Source organism: Terrapene carolina, unplaced genomic scaffold, assembly GCF_002925995.2.
Source record: "Terrapene carolina triunguis isolate 2854851 unplaced genomic scaffold, T_m_triunguis-2.0 Scaffold85, whole genome shotgun sequence".
NCBI lineage: Eukaryota > Metazoa > Chordata > Testudines > Emydidae > Terrapene > Terrapene triunguis.
This window is the reverse complement of record NW_020664436.1, coordinates 20,442,223-20,456,758: the sequence shown is the minus strand read 5'-3', so window position 1 is coordinate 20,456,758 and position 14,536 is coordinate 20,442,223. Positions and strand designations below refer to the sequence as shown.

At 44.2% G+C, this 14,536-nt stretch overlaps 1 protein-coding gene across 1 annotated transcript in view; it reads right to left on the bottom strand.

Moving 5' to 3' along the window:
- The window catches only part of LYST (lysosomal trafficking regulator), a 127,226-nt gene that overhangs the window by 47,288 nt on the left and 65,402 nt on the right, over nt 1–14,536 (bottom strand). Inside the window, exons 24-27 of the mRNA XM_029911041.1 lie at nt 13,539–13,691; nt 10,978–11,169; nt 2,709–2,887; nt 1,173–1,379 (exon numbers count right to left, since the gene is read on the bottom strand). Of these exons, the coding sequence (XP_029766901.1) occupies nt 1,173–1,379; nt 2,709–2,887; nt 10,978–11,169; nt 13,539–13,691 (731 nt within the window). The remainder of the gene's footprint in view (nt 1–1,172; nt 1,380–2,708; nt 2,888–10,977; nt 11,170–13,538; nt 13,692–14,536) is intronic.

The window sequence follows — 14,536 nt, the reverse complement described above, 5'->3', positions numbered from 1 at the left end:
CCTAGAACAAAGACTTTTACTATAAAGCACCCTTTAAGTTTCCATGAGACCTCAAATAGGGCTTCGCTCACATAAATTTCAAGCTTGTAACTCAATATACAGTTGTTGCTTCACAGAATGTATAAACAGTGACAGTACAACTGAAGGAATGTGTCACTTTCGAGGAATACTGAAATGCAGTGCTTTCTAATATTACAAATATTTATTTATTTATTTGTTTGTATCTGTTCAGCCATTTTTGAGTTACAAGGAGCATAAAACATACCCAATCCCACTTAAAATTTTCAGAAATTCTCAGACAAGAATTTAAGTTTACAATACAAGTGACAGTTGACTAAAAAAAATTACAATATATTTTAATGAGTAAAGACGGAATGCTAAAAACAAGGACATTTGCAACTAAAAGTTCCAGACCAGCCTAACTGCATCACTACCTGCATCTACCTTCATAGGCTGGAGACCTCCTTACCAAGTCCAATCCACTTTCTCAGTATGGGTTACTAGCCACCAATCTCCCACACACACAATCTACCTGTAGCACCCTTGTCTGCTGCATTACACATTCAAACATCCCTCTGCAGAAAACAAAATATAAAGTGTTCCTCTCTCACTATCTATAAGGCAAATATGCCTGAAATTATTCCATTGTGCCTCTTGCAGCGAGAAGGACACATGCAAGTGCACATGCCCACCTTATATGTGAAACCGGAAAGGCATATGCTAAGTAAGTTCATCACATAGTTACAAGTGCATCACCTACCCACTAATTCATCTAAGCAGGATTTATTTTAATCTTATAAATCCCCCAGCACTTTCAGATATCTGCCATTAAATAAACACCACAAAGATCAACACCTTGCAGGAAAAAGGTTTTCTTGTCTTCCCCCCACCAAATGTGAAATTTTCCACACTGATTATGCCAAAGGCTCAGGAAGGACAAATGTTCATGTTGGGCCAGTAACAGCTTGTACATGTAAAAATGCTTGAACTATGTCCTGCTATATTGAATTCCAGCGGGGCCAGAAGTGAGACTTGACAATCTCTAAAACAAACTAATTTTTTATGTGCATCCACTGGAAAAACACTCCTGTAAATATTTTTAAAATTTAAACCACGACGTTTATGTGCAAGGGCTTCAAAGTTTTTATGCTTAAAAATATAGCAGTGCTTACTTGCAGAGGTAGGCTGAGACAATCTCGCATAATCTCCTGGTGGTTTGTTTCACATACTATCTCCAAAGCTCTTTTTCTTTCTTGCAATGGTTGTGCTGGAGACAAAATATGCACTAGGAGTCTTCCAAGCTGCATACGGAATGTATCCTTACAGGACCAGAGGATTCTCCTCCACTGTTGCCTAGGAGTGCTGATTCTGCTTGTAACCTAAAGCAAGAAGAAGTTTGTTTTCTCGTCCCAGTAAACCGGGTTTCTCTGATCAGAACTTTGCATAGAGCATACAACATAAGCTTGCAAAGAAAACTGGAACAGGAAAGGATAGAGTAAATCTGGTAGAAAAATCTTATTGAGGAAGCACATTTACAAATAATTATTTACTGGGACAGAGGTTTAAAGATGACCTTACAAAGGGAAAAAAGGGTTTTGATATATAAAGATGACGAAGGTGTTTTTTATTTTTCTGTTTTTTCGGATACTAGAAATTCAGTTCTGGTTTAGGCTGGAAGACTAGGATGTTGAACTAACAAAACAATGTTGTTACAACAGCCAAGAGTGAAAGTTGACCAACTCTGAGGGACAGGATTTTTAATCAAATTGTTTAAAAAACCCTCATTTTTGTTATCTTTAATCACTAATTATAATCAACCACTAGTTGCAATTTTTCATGAAGGAAGCCTTTGATAAAGATTAACACCTTAATTGACAGTTTGATATCTAGAGCTCACAATAAACATTCTTGGGACCTCCGAACGATACTCAAGCAAAAAAGTCTGAGAAGACCAGATGTGGCGTTCCTGCTAGTTCCAAGGTTAAAAGAGTTAATCCCTTTCAGGTGTTCCTTAAGTCATAAAGGAACAGAAAATGACAAGTCAAATTTTTATTAAATCCATTGCAAGCTCACCTTGGGAACATAGGAGTACAGTGAACCAACAGCAGCATTCAGGGAAACAGTTTTTGGCCATGTCCCTTTTTTGGGGGGGGGGGGGGGGGGGGGGGGGGGGAAATAGCTATAATTTCTTCTTTTTAGATATAAAACTAAAATGCTTCAAGTTTTCCACGTGGACAAAATATTCATTGGATTTGGGGTGAGAGTAGCTTATCTCCATATCTTGGATCTCCCCTTACTGCACATCTTCTATGGCCTTGCTGAAATCTGAAGGATGGGAGCTCAGCTATGACAGGCCTCAGAAGTACTGACAGACCCCCTCCCCCCCCACCACCACCCACCCAAAAAACCAACGGATTCCAAAATGTTTTTCCCCCCTTCAAAAAAATCTTTTTTTGTTTTGTCTTGTTTTTTTAAATGAGCACCAATTTACGTAAAGGTCAAAACTTATCCAATATCAGGATACTTTCTTTTATGCAATGGCCAAGTGACAAATTGCATTTGTGTTATAATACCTGAGATACATCTTGAGATGCAACAAAAACTGAACATTTATGAATAGGAACAGTCCTACAGAGAGACAGCATTTCCCCCAGTGGGGGCTCCTTAAGCAATACGATGTAATACAGATTTACTGTCTAGTTACTTACAATAGATACTTTGATTCCTTCAATCATCATTTTGAACATTTCTTTCAGAAAAGAATTTGTATTATTAGGCAGTTCTCGTTGGTCCTCCTCTTCAGAGGCTTCCAGCTGGGATGTTGAAAGTCTGCATTGAATTGTGGTCTCTGGTGTACCCAATACATCAAAACAATCTTCAGTAGGTTCTTAAATGTTAAGAAGCACAAACAGATCAATGGCATCTCAGACCATGCAACTTAATCCTAGTGTACTGTAAGCAGTACTAGTCAAATATCCACTGTACTACACTGTGAATATATAAACAGTTAATCTAGACACTGGTTAAACCAAATTAAAAATTAGAGTTAATCATTTAAAGACTCCATTCTGCAACTATTCCACATGCAGAACGTCCATACATTTCAAGTCCCGCAAACAGCAAAAGTGGCCCCTAAATAACATGATTCTCCTTAAAAATTAAACAAATTCACAGAAATGGGGCAAACAAAGGTGACTGACTAACTTTAGTAAATGGAACGGTTCTGACAAGCCATATGGACACTGAACCCACATACACTAGATTTCTGTTGCATATAAAAGTTTCCTTAAATGGGGGACGGGACGGGGACAGGACACTTGGTGTATTGCAAGTCATACAATAGGAGTCCATTAGCATTTGGCTTAGAAATCTAATGAAAAGCTGGCAGAGACTTCAGAACAAAACTAACAGGAAGAGGCAAACGGCAAGAGGGGGACCATATCTTGATGTGAACACCAAAGGTCTGTTCTGGTATATTCGGTGGTACAAAGAGAGACATCTTTATGCATCCGAAGAAGTGGGCTGTAGCCCACGAAAGCTTATGCTCTAATAAATTTGTTAGTCTCTAAGGTGCCACAAGTACTCCTGTTCTTTTTGCAGATACAGACTAACACGGCTGCTACTCTGAAACCTGTCAAAGAGAGACAGGCATTCTTCACCAAGGAATTAAATTGACAGCAAGTTTGCTTCATGAAAAAGGGATCTCAACCAGGCTTGGTTGAAAACACTGGAGACAACACTGGGTGAGAAACTTCTCAGGACAGGAATTAGTTAAATTTAAGCTTTAGAATGCCTGTTACAACTTTGGTTTAGATATAACCATTTGTTAACATCTCTCACACTATTTCTTATCTGAATCTCCATTTCCCTCTTTAATAAATTTCCTTTTGTTTTATAATTGAACTCAAGTGCTACGTGTAATACAAGAGCAGTGGTCTAAGATAAAACTGGTGAACTGTGTTATACCGTTCCTTCGGGTACAGAGGATCTGAGATTTGTGGGTATCCAGTGATCAGGGGCTGGATACCACAGAAGGGACTCAGGGCTGGGGTACATTTGTTGTCATCCAGCAAGGCAAAAAACAGGGCTGGTATAGTCCAGAAGACAGTGCCTGAGTGGCTGACAGGCTGGTTGTGTTAGGAGACTAATGCTCTGCTAGCACAAGCAAGAGTTCCTCAAATTGGAGGCAGCTGGTAACAGGGCACCCATGTCTGAGAGTCACCTTAAGAAGTATCACAGGCCCTCCCACCCTCTGAAACCAGCAGGAGTTGAAGTGGGGGAGACCGTCTGCCCCCCAAAAGACTTATGAGAAGGTGGGGGAGTCAAGACCTGGAATGTGAGGTAAATTGGTGGCAGCACATGGCTGTAGGGACATAGGGAAATGGGGAAGGACAGTCATACAGAATTTCCGCAGACCCATAGTCTACTGGGAAAACCTCAGACTTGGCAGGTATGGGTGCATGTGGAATGGATGGATGGATGTGGCGTTGGGAAAATGGATGTGGAGAATGAGTAGCTATATGTATGCAAAGGGAGTGTATATGCCTACAGTTCTAGAATTGGAAAAGGAGTAGGTGTGGAGTGAAAGTCTGTATGTAAAGACTACAAATTGAATGAAAGTGGGTGGTGGAATGAATGCATGAAGTGGCGTGGGTGAGAGATATGTGCAATAGGTCTGTGAAATTATAAAAATTAGGCATGTTATTTTTAAAAGTTGCAAATATTGTCAGGTATGCATTATTATAGAAGAGTTCTAAATTTGACCTACATTTCTGTACCTAATAATCTCAAAGGTGAGAGGCAAACTAGAAAGCTCCCCCTTGCCTTAGACATTTCTCACATGAACTGGTCCAGTTCAGTGAGATAAAAATTAGATCCAATCTGTCAAGTATTTAAGACAAGAAGCAGAGACTAAGCACCAGTGGTGAGGATAAATTTTAAAATGAAAAAAACATTAACCCAAATTTTGAGAGTCCTAACACCCAATAAACTCCGCTCTCTTCATACCCACAACACATTAAGAACATTAATACATTTTTAATGCAACAAAACATTGGCACTGTAAGGCAACAGTAAGTATAAAACAATCCTTTGTCCGGCTATGCTGGAAGGAGGACAGGAGATACTGGATGTAGTTTAATTAGGCAACAAACTTTATTCTTATATGCCTGGGAGGACCTGGCAGTTACAAGTGCACAGTGCAGGCAAGTTGCTTAATCATTTCAATATATACTGGGGGGAGGGGGGGGAGCCTTCCATTGGTCTTCCTGCTTAACCATCCTGGTCCCCAGCCAACCCACTGCTGGGACCTCAAAATTCCTGCCTCCCTCAAATGGAGGGAGCTATAAAGGAGAGGGGGATTGGCTTCACGCCATACCAGACATAGGAGCCCAAAATCCCCCTTCCTGCATTTCCACTCCTTTGAAGGATACCCCCTTTAAATCCTTTACTAATCCATTTTATCTGATCACTGTATCCCCTCCCTATGGAATACCTACACTGGACAACAAGGAGTCTGGTGGCACCTTAGGCCTGGTCTACACTAGGAGGTTATGTCGAATTTAGCAGCGTTCAATCGAATTAACCCTGCACCTGTCCACACAACGAAGCTATTTAGTTCGACATACAGGTCTCCTAAATTCCATTTCTGTACTCCTCCCCAACGAGGGGGAGTAGCGCTAAATTCGACATGGCCATGCCGAATTAGGGTAGGTGTGGATGGAATTCGACGCAATAGCTCCGGGAGCTATCCCACAGTGCACCACTCTGACGCTCTGGACAGCAGTCCGAGCTCGGTTGCTCTGACCAGCCACACAGGAAAAGCCCCGGGAAAATTTGAATTCCTTTTCCTGTCTGGCCAGTTTGAATCTCATTTCCTGTTTGGACATCGTGGTGAGCTCAGCAGCACTGGCAACGATGCAGAGCTCTCCAGCAGAGGTGACCATGCAATCTCAGAATAGAAAGAGGGCCCCAGCATGGACTGATCGGGAAGTCTTGGATCTGATCGCTGTGTGGGGCGATGAGTCCGTGCTTTCGGAGCTGCGATCGAAAAAACGGAATGCAAAGATCTACGAGAAGATCTCAAAAGCCATGACAGAGAGAGGATACAGCCAGGATGCAACGCAGTGCCGCGTGAAAAATCAAGGAGCTGAGACAAGGGTACCAGAAGACCAAAGAGGCAAACGGACGCTCCGGATCCCAGCCCCAGACATGCCGTTTCTACGAGGCACTGCATTCCATTCTAGGTGCGGCCGCCACCACTACCCCACCACTGACCGTGGACTCTGAGGATGGGATATTGTCCACGGCCGGTTCCTCGGACATGTTAGCGGATGGGGAAAGATGAGGAAGGAGATGAGGAGGACGAGGCAGTCGACAGCGCTTACAACGCTGATTTCCCCGACAGCCAGGATCTCTTCATCACCCTCACAGAGATCCCCTACCAACCGTCCCCAGGCGTTAACCTGGACCCTGAATCAGGGGAAGGATCAGTCGGTAAGTGTTTTAAACATGTAAACATTTATTTTGAACAGAACAGGAACATTAACAATGGGTTTTTCATGATTGGTTTGCCCTAGGCGCTCTACTTTTCAGTCCTTGCCAGTGCAGCTACTGGAAAATAAGGTCTATATGTCTGGGGATAGAGCTGAAATCCTCATGGGACATCTCTACGAAGCTCTCCTGGAGGTAATTGGAAAGCCTTTGCATGAGGTTTCTGGGGAGAGCGGCCTTGTTGTGTCCTCCGTGGTAGGAAACTTTTCCGCGCCAGGTTATCATCAAGTACTCTGGTATCATTGTCTTGCAGAGCATGGCGGCATACGGCCCTGGTTTTTGTTGGCTTTCACGCAGCATGCGTTCTTTCTCTGTCTCAGAAATCCTCAGCAGAGTGATGTCGCTCATGGTGACCTGCTTAGAATTAGGGGAATTTTACTATTGGGACTGCTTGCCTGTTCCTTTACAGAACTGTAACCGGCGGTTTACAGCCACGCGGTGGAGGCGGGAGAGGGGCAGCATACAGGGATCTTTCCCGGGGACAGCCGCGAGGGGGTGGGACAGGGGCAGAGTTCATGCTTGCCGGATTGCCGGCAACAGGAACTGGCCAACGCTAGGAGCATTGCTTTGAATGTGAAAGGAGGGCACTGCTATAATTTAAGTTTTAAGCAGCCAAAAGTCTACGGCTTACCATGTCAGCCTGCTACCCGAATTCCGCTGTCCTGCTCCGCTTGTCTGATCTCCACTGCAAGACCCCAGGCACTGAATGCGAAGGCCGAAAATTCGACCTTGTCCTGAGTGCGCATGTGATAGGTGCTGTGCATGGTCTTGTTCACAGAGAAAGACTATGTTCATTGTTCACAAAAAATTATCTTTTTGAGGAATTCACTCCCTTTTCCCCATCCCACAGCTGCGACTGTCTCCCGACCTACCCTGGCATCCCCCTCCCAGAGGCTGGCGCAGATTAGGCGGAGAAAGAAAAGGACATGGGACGACATGTTCTCCCTCCACTGGGTCTGCTGGGCCGCCTCGGCTCGGGAGCAGCCCATAAGTTCTGAGAACATGTCGCAATACCATCGATCACACATTGAACGGGAGGAGAGGTGGCGGCAGGAAGACCAGCAGGCGACTCAAACGCTGCTTGGACTAATGAGGGAGCAAACGGACACGCTCCGGCGCCTTGTGGATGTTCTGCAGGACCGGAGGCAGGAGGACAGAGCCCCGCTGCAGTCTCTCTCTAACTGCCCCCCCCCGCCACTAAGTCCCATACCCCCCTCACCCAAAGTCCCAAGAAGGAGGGGCGGCAGGAGCCGTGAAAACTGTCACTCCACCCCTGCAGACTGCTCAAGTACCAGAAGGCTCTCATTCCCCAAAATTTGATAAGTCCTTTCCTTCCCGCCTCACCCAAGCCCCCGTCCCAGTTTCATCCCCTAACTGTGTAGTTGCTAATAAAAAATACGTTTCTGTTAATTACTGTTTCCATCATGTTCTTTTACAGGAGAGTGTGTTTGAAGGGTGGAAGGGGGTTGGTAATTGGAGAGGACAGTCACCTTTACCAGGGTACAGACACGGGGGCAGGTTCAGCAGCAGGTCATACACACATTGCAGTCACTAGGCACCCTGGTCAGTCTGGGAGGTGGTTTTCATGTTCTGTGTGGGGGTGGGCGGTTAGAGATCTTATGCAGCGGTCCTTATCCTGGATCACAGAGCCACGCAGCAGGGGATCTGTAACCATCCTCCCCCGCCACAAAAAGTCACATAGCCCCCACACACAGAGTCCCGAAAAGGAGGGGTGGCAGGCTCCGTTGAAACAACCAGTCCACCACTGCGGACCCCTCTAGGAGCAGGAGCCTGTCATTCCTCAAGTTTAGAAGCGTCCTTTCCATCACTACGCCCGCTCGCCACCACAGTCTGCGTCCCAGTTTCAACAGTTTACCGCAAAACCCGTAATAAAGAAAACGGGGTTCATTAACAAAGTTCCATTTATTTTATTTTTAAACATGGGTTGGAAGGGGGGGGGGAGAACGGGGTGAACGGGGTATGTAGCTGGAGAGGATAGTCAACATTAACCGGGTAAAGAAACGGGGGCAGGTTCAGCTTCTCTTTAAACAAACTTAAGTCACTGGTTAACCTGCTCACTGAGGAACCTAGCTTTCAAAGTCTCCCGGATGCACAGCGCGTCCCGCTGGGCTCTTCTAATCGCACGGCTGTCTGGCTGGGCGTAATCAGCAGCCAGGCTATTTGCCTCAACCTCCCACCCCGCCATAAAGGTCTCCCCCTTGCTCTCACAGAGATTGTGGAGCACACAGCAAGCTGCAATAACAATGGGGATATTGGTTTCGCTGAGATCACAGCGAGTCAGTAAGCTTCTCCATCTCCCCTTGAGACGTCCAAAAGCACACTCCATCACCACTCTGCATTTGCTCAGCCGGTAGTTGAGTTCTTTTTCAGTGTCCAGGGCGCCTGTATAGGGCTTCATGAGCCAGAGCATTAGCGGGTAGGCTGGGTCCCCGAGGATCACTATAGGCATCTCCACATCCCCAAGAGTTATTTTGTGGTCCGGGAAGTAAATACCTTCCTGCAGCCGTCTAAACAGACCAGAGTTCCTGAAAACACGAGCGTCATGAACCTTGCCCAGCCATCCGACGTTGATGTTGGTAAAACGTCCCCTATGGTCCACCAGTGCTTGCAGCACCATTGAAAAGTAGCCCTTTCGGTTAATGTACTGGCTGGCCTGGTGGTCCGGTCCCAGGACAGGGATGTGAGTTCCATCTATAGCCCCACCGCAGTTTGGGAATCCCATCGCGGCGAAGCCATCTATGATGACCTGCACGTTTCCAAGGGTCACTACCTTTGACAGCAGTAGCTCAACGATTGCGTTGGCTACTTGCATCACAGCAACCCCCACGGTAGATTTGCCCACGCCAAAGTGGTTCGCGACTGACCGGTAGCTGTCCGGCATTGCAAGCTTCCAGAGGGCTATGGCCACTCGCTTCTGGACAGTCAGGGCTGCTTGCATCCGGGTGTCCTTGCGCTTCAGGGCAGGGGACAGCAACTCACAAAGTTCCAGGGAAGTTCCCTTCCGCATCCAAAAGTTTCGCAGCCACTGTGATTCATTCCAGACCTGCAGCACTATGCGGTCCCACCAGTCCGTGCTTGTTTCCCGGGCCCAGAATCGCCGTTCCACAGCATCAACATGACCCATTGCCACCATGATGTTCACGGCGCGGTATCCCGTGCTTTGCGAGAGGTCTGTGCCCCTCTCAGACTTCAGGTCCTCACCGCGCTGCCGTAGCCTCCTCGCCCGATTTCTGAGCATCTGCCTCTGGAAAAGGTGTACGATAAGGTGCGAGGTGTTGACAACGGTCGTAACTGCAGCGATGGTCGCAGCAGGCTCCATGCTCGCAGTGCTGTGGCGTCCGCGCTGTCACTGACCAGAAAAGTGCGCAAACTGATTGCCCGCCAGCGCTTTCAGGGAGGGAGGGCGGGAGTGACGGTTGGATGACGACAGTTACCCAAAACCACCCTCGACACATTTTTTTCCCCAGCAGGCATTGGGGGCTCGACCCAGAATTCCAATGGGCAGCGGGGACTGCGGGAACTGTGGGATAGCTGCCCACAGTGCACCGCTTCCAATGTCGACGCTTGCCCCGTTAGTGTGGACTCAAAGTCGAATTACTGTCCTTAGTGTGGATACACACGTTCGACTTTGTAATATCGATTCCACATATTCGATTTAAGTAAAATTGAACTACTCTCGTAGTGTAGACATACCCTTAAAGAGTAACAGATTTATTTGGGCATAAGCTTTCGTGGGTAAAAACCTCACTTCTTCGGATGCAGTTTTTTACCCATGAAAGCTTATGCCCAAATAAATCTGTTAGTCTTTAAGGTGCCACCAGACTCCTTGTTGTTTTTGTAGATACAGACTAACACGGCTACCCCCTGATACTCTACACTGGACATCCACTCCATGTTACATAATAAGTTGCCACATCATAGCCTAACTCCCATTTCATGTTCATCCCAACTAAGCTCCCCCTCCTCCCCCCAAAACCCACTGTGGGGAAGGCAAAAAAACCCCACTTTGCCTTGGCCAATCTGGTGGGGAAGGGAAAATTCCTTCCCAGACCCCCAAGAAAGTAGCAACTAGTGCAGCGGATCCTGACAAAACCCGATATTTCACCACTTCCATGGATGGAGGGTGGCTACTGCTCCACCTGATCCAGGTAAAAGAGGGCTTTTTCTGCATCAGCATGGACCTATATAGTCCCTGCCCTCTCTGCTGGTCACCTGGGGGAGGGAAGAGTCAGCATCCCCACACTGACATGGTCTGCAGTGCAGCAGAAAGCCTCTCCCTGACTTTCTAGCCCTTAAAAGGGCACACTCCTTTTCCAACAAGCAAGACAGCAGCCCCCACCACTTAATGTGCAGTGAGGTCATTATAAGCATAGTTACCGTATATTTTTTTCCCCCTGTTCCTACCTTGATAAATGAACCTGTTAACTGCTAGAACAGTGAGTCTCTGTAACCTCTGTATAAGCTCATTCTCAGTGGCTCGAATAGGATTCTCTTGGCTCATTCTCCGCTGCATCATCATGTTAAGTTCATCACTTGCGACTAAACGCATTTTCATCACCAATGTGTCAGACTGAGCAAGAGAAAATTTCCTGGAACCTTTAAGTATAGAGAAATATATCAATAGCATCCTCATGAATAGATTAAATATCACATTCGTAAATTAATTGCATGCACCAATAGCTCTCATCTAGGAAAGAAAATTGGTTGTGGTTATGAGGGGAAATATTTGAAATATATTTCTTTAAAAAGGAACAAGGAATGTCCAGGTTCTTGTTTAAATTTGGAAAGGTGTGACAGTTTTTCCACTTGAAAATGAAATGTATATAAAATTCATGTAGTAACAGAGCATTAAAGTCTTTAGAGATTTGATGAAGCACTCATATTAAACTGTAGCACATTATCTATTTTCTTTAGAGTTTTCAAAATGATGTAATTTCTCAGAAATATTCACTGTACAAAACAGCTTCTGAACAGTCACTGTTTCACTTCCCTACTTTTATAATGTTACCTCATTACTGCGGTTATTTAAAAGTTAATTGTTCTTATACTAACATGCTTATAGAATGTAGGTTTTAAGCAATGTGAACCAAGATCAGTGAGATTAACAGCTCTGAAAGGTAAACACATTTCATATTGATCTATGATAAGTTATTTTGATAGATGCATCTATTTCATATCTAATCCTGTAAAACATTTCCTGAGAAATGTTTTTGCAGAATGAATTGGTAGGCATGACCACCACTACTGCACCTGCTTCTGTAGGGAACGTATATGAAGTGGATCCAGTAAGGGACTGGAGGGACAGCTCCTGATTTAACAGACTGAAGGAGGGGGGCATCAGAAGTTGACTGTAGGAATAGAAGTGTTGTTTTGGTAGACGAGGAATAATGGAATCTTTCATTGCAAGTGAACCTTTGTTTTAAACAATTAACAGAACACACATTAGTTTTTTATGTAATAGTCTTCAGTGAAATCTTAAATGCAGCTGAATATAATGACCTAGATTCACAGAGCACCTTTCAGCCAAAGAATCCAAAAGCACTTCACAAAAATGATTCACAAACTATTATAGTCTGAACTGGTAGTGCTACCTAGAGTGAAGGTTGCATAACACTTTCCATTACAGCATTTACTTGCTTATGAAACTAATGGTTCAAATTGAAATTATGCATGCCAGGTGTCTACCTCAAGCAGATTTTTTGTGTGTGAAAGTTTCAGTTAAAACAGTTCAGTTAGTTTTCCTTAATCTCATTCTTAAAAATATGTTTTTTTCATGTTAAAAAAACCCACATTCTTTCAGAAGCGCTACTACCTACATGCTTTGGAGCAGGAACTTGAAACTTAAAAATTTGCACTTATTTATCATCCCCCTCTAGTAGCTGGTCCACATAGCAGTAGTGAGTTCTCATCCTCTATTAGTTACTCTGTTAGCTTAAGTTGTAGACTGTGGATGTAAAGATCAGAACGCTGTTCATGTCCCAAGTCGGGGGGGGGGGGGGGGGGGTCTATATGATACTACATGACAATTGTTTTTCAGGGTTGGTTTGTTTGAAGAAGATTAGGACGTTATATACAAATACTGTATGAAAAAGAATGTAAGGTTGCAAAGGCACATGCTCAAGTTAGGAAATGCCAGAATTAAAGTTGCCTTTTTGCATATGCATTATGATGCAATCTTTAATTATATGATCACATAACCCTGTGGAAAACAGTAGTATGTGATCATGTAATTAAAGACTATCAGAATGCAAGGAGGACAAATTATATAGGCAACCTTAATTCTGCCATTTCCTAACTTCAATGTGCGTCTTTGTAATCTTAATGTTATTTTAATGTAAGGTGTGTATGTGCGGGGAGGGGTTATATATGTATGTTTGTTAACTCATTATTTCAAATCCAAGTTGAATTTGGCTCTGGAGTCTTCAGGGATGGTGCAGTGTTAGGTGAAGGAGAAAGTATTGCTGCCCTCCCTTCTTTCAACATATAAGCAACACTTATTCTGCACAGCTACTGAATTCAAAATTCGTACAAAATTTACACTACTGTTCACCTTACATACAACATAGAAAACTTAGATCATCATTTTTTCCACAGGTGGATTTGCACTTAGGGTGACCAGACAGCAAATGTGAAAAATCGGGACGGGGGTGGGGGTAATAGGAGCCTACATAAGAAAAAGACCCAAAAATCGGGACTGTCCCTATAAAATTGGGACATCTGGTCACCTTATTTGCACTAGACTTACGTTTCCCAAATATAGCAGTACATTGATTGGTGAAATGGTCATGTAGTACCATAAGTAAAGTTGTAGGGAACTCATCAACACAAGTACACAGATACACACTTTTACAACCTCTGTCTCATTGAATGCCAGAGTATGAAAATATGACTGGCTCCAACACATAACGAGGGCAGGAGAAGCTATAAAATTCTCTAACACAACATACTATTAAATTATCACTCACCAGCAATGCTTTTACGTTTTTGAAACATTGCGTGATGATGGGTAGCAGGTAAACGTAAAGAATTAGCCAGATCCTGAGAGTCTTGGTTTGCTGTAGCTTTTATTAATTCAATAGCTGCCTGAAGAACTCTGAATTGCAGAGCAATTGCCATGTCTACAAATGAGAGGCAACAATGAGCACATGACATTTTCCTCAAGGTAGTTTACATAAATAAGTTTCTGAAATGTTAGCATGTTTCTTATTTTCATTTTATCCTTTACATCTATTTATATAACACCAAAATAATAGAATTTCACACATTATAAAAACTTTTGAAAAACACATTTCAACACTGGTTTCAAAAAGAGGTGACAAGCTTTTTTTCGAGACGCTGATGGAAATTAAAAGGGGCAAGATATATTTTTAAATTTCAAAACTACACACTTCCGAGAAAGTCACTGCAAAACCACCCCAATAATAGATGCATGTCACGGTATCAGTTACAAAGCAAAAACTCCCCTCCCTTTGGGAAAAACAGCCACCAAATTTTAATATCTTCATAATTTTATTAAAAGTTATAAATGGAAATAACTATTATATAGACTCTCTGAATATTGTCACTATTTTCATAATACTCCAAATATTCCATTCTAGGCCTTTTACTTCAGATGCCCAGGCAGAACTCCAGTTACTGGTACATATTTATAAACCACAGATTAGGACTGTAATTAAGTCACTATTGTACAAGGGTCACTTACAGGAAAATAAGGTACACAACCAGGGCCGGCTCTAGGATTTTTGCCGCCCAAAGCAAAAACAATTTTGGCCGCCCCCCCGCGTTCTTTAATTACCCCAGCCCCGCCTCAACTCCGCCCCTTCCCGAAATCCCCAGCCCTGCCTCCTCCCCCCAGGCTCTCAAGCCTAGGAGGGAGGGGGAGAAGCGGCACCCGCGCCGCGGCCACTCGGAGTCTCCCCCTCCCTCCCAGGCTCTCAAACCTGGGGGGGGGGGGGAGATCCCG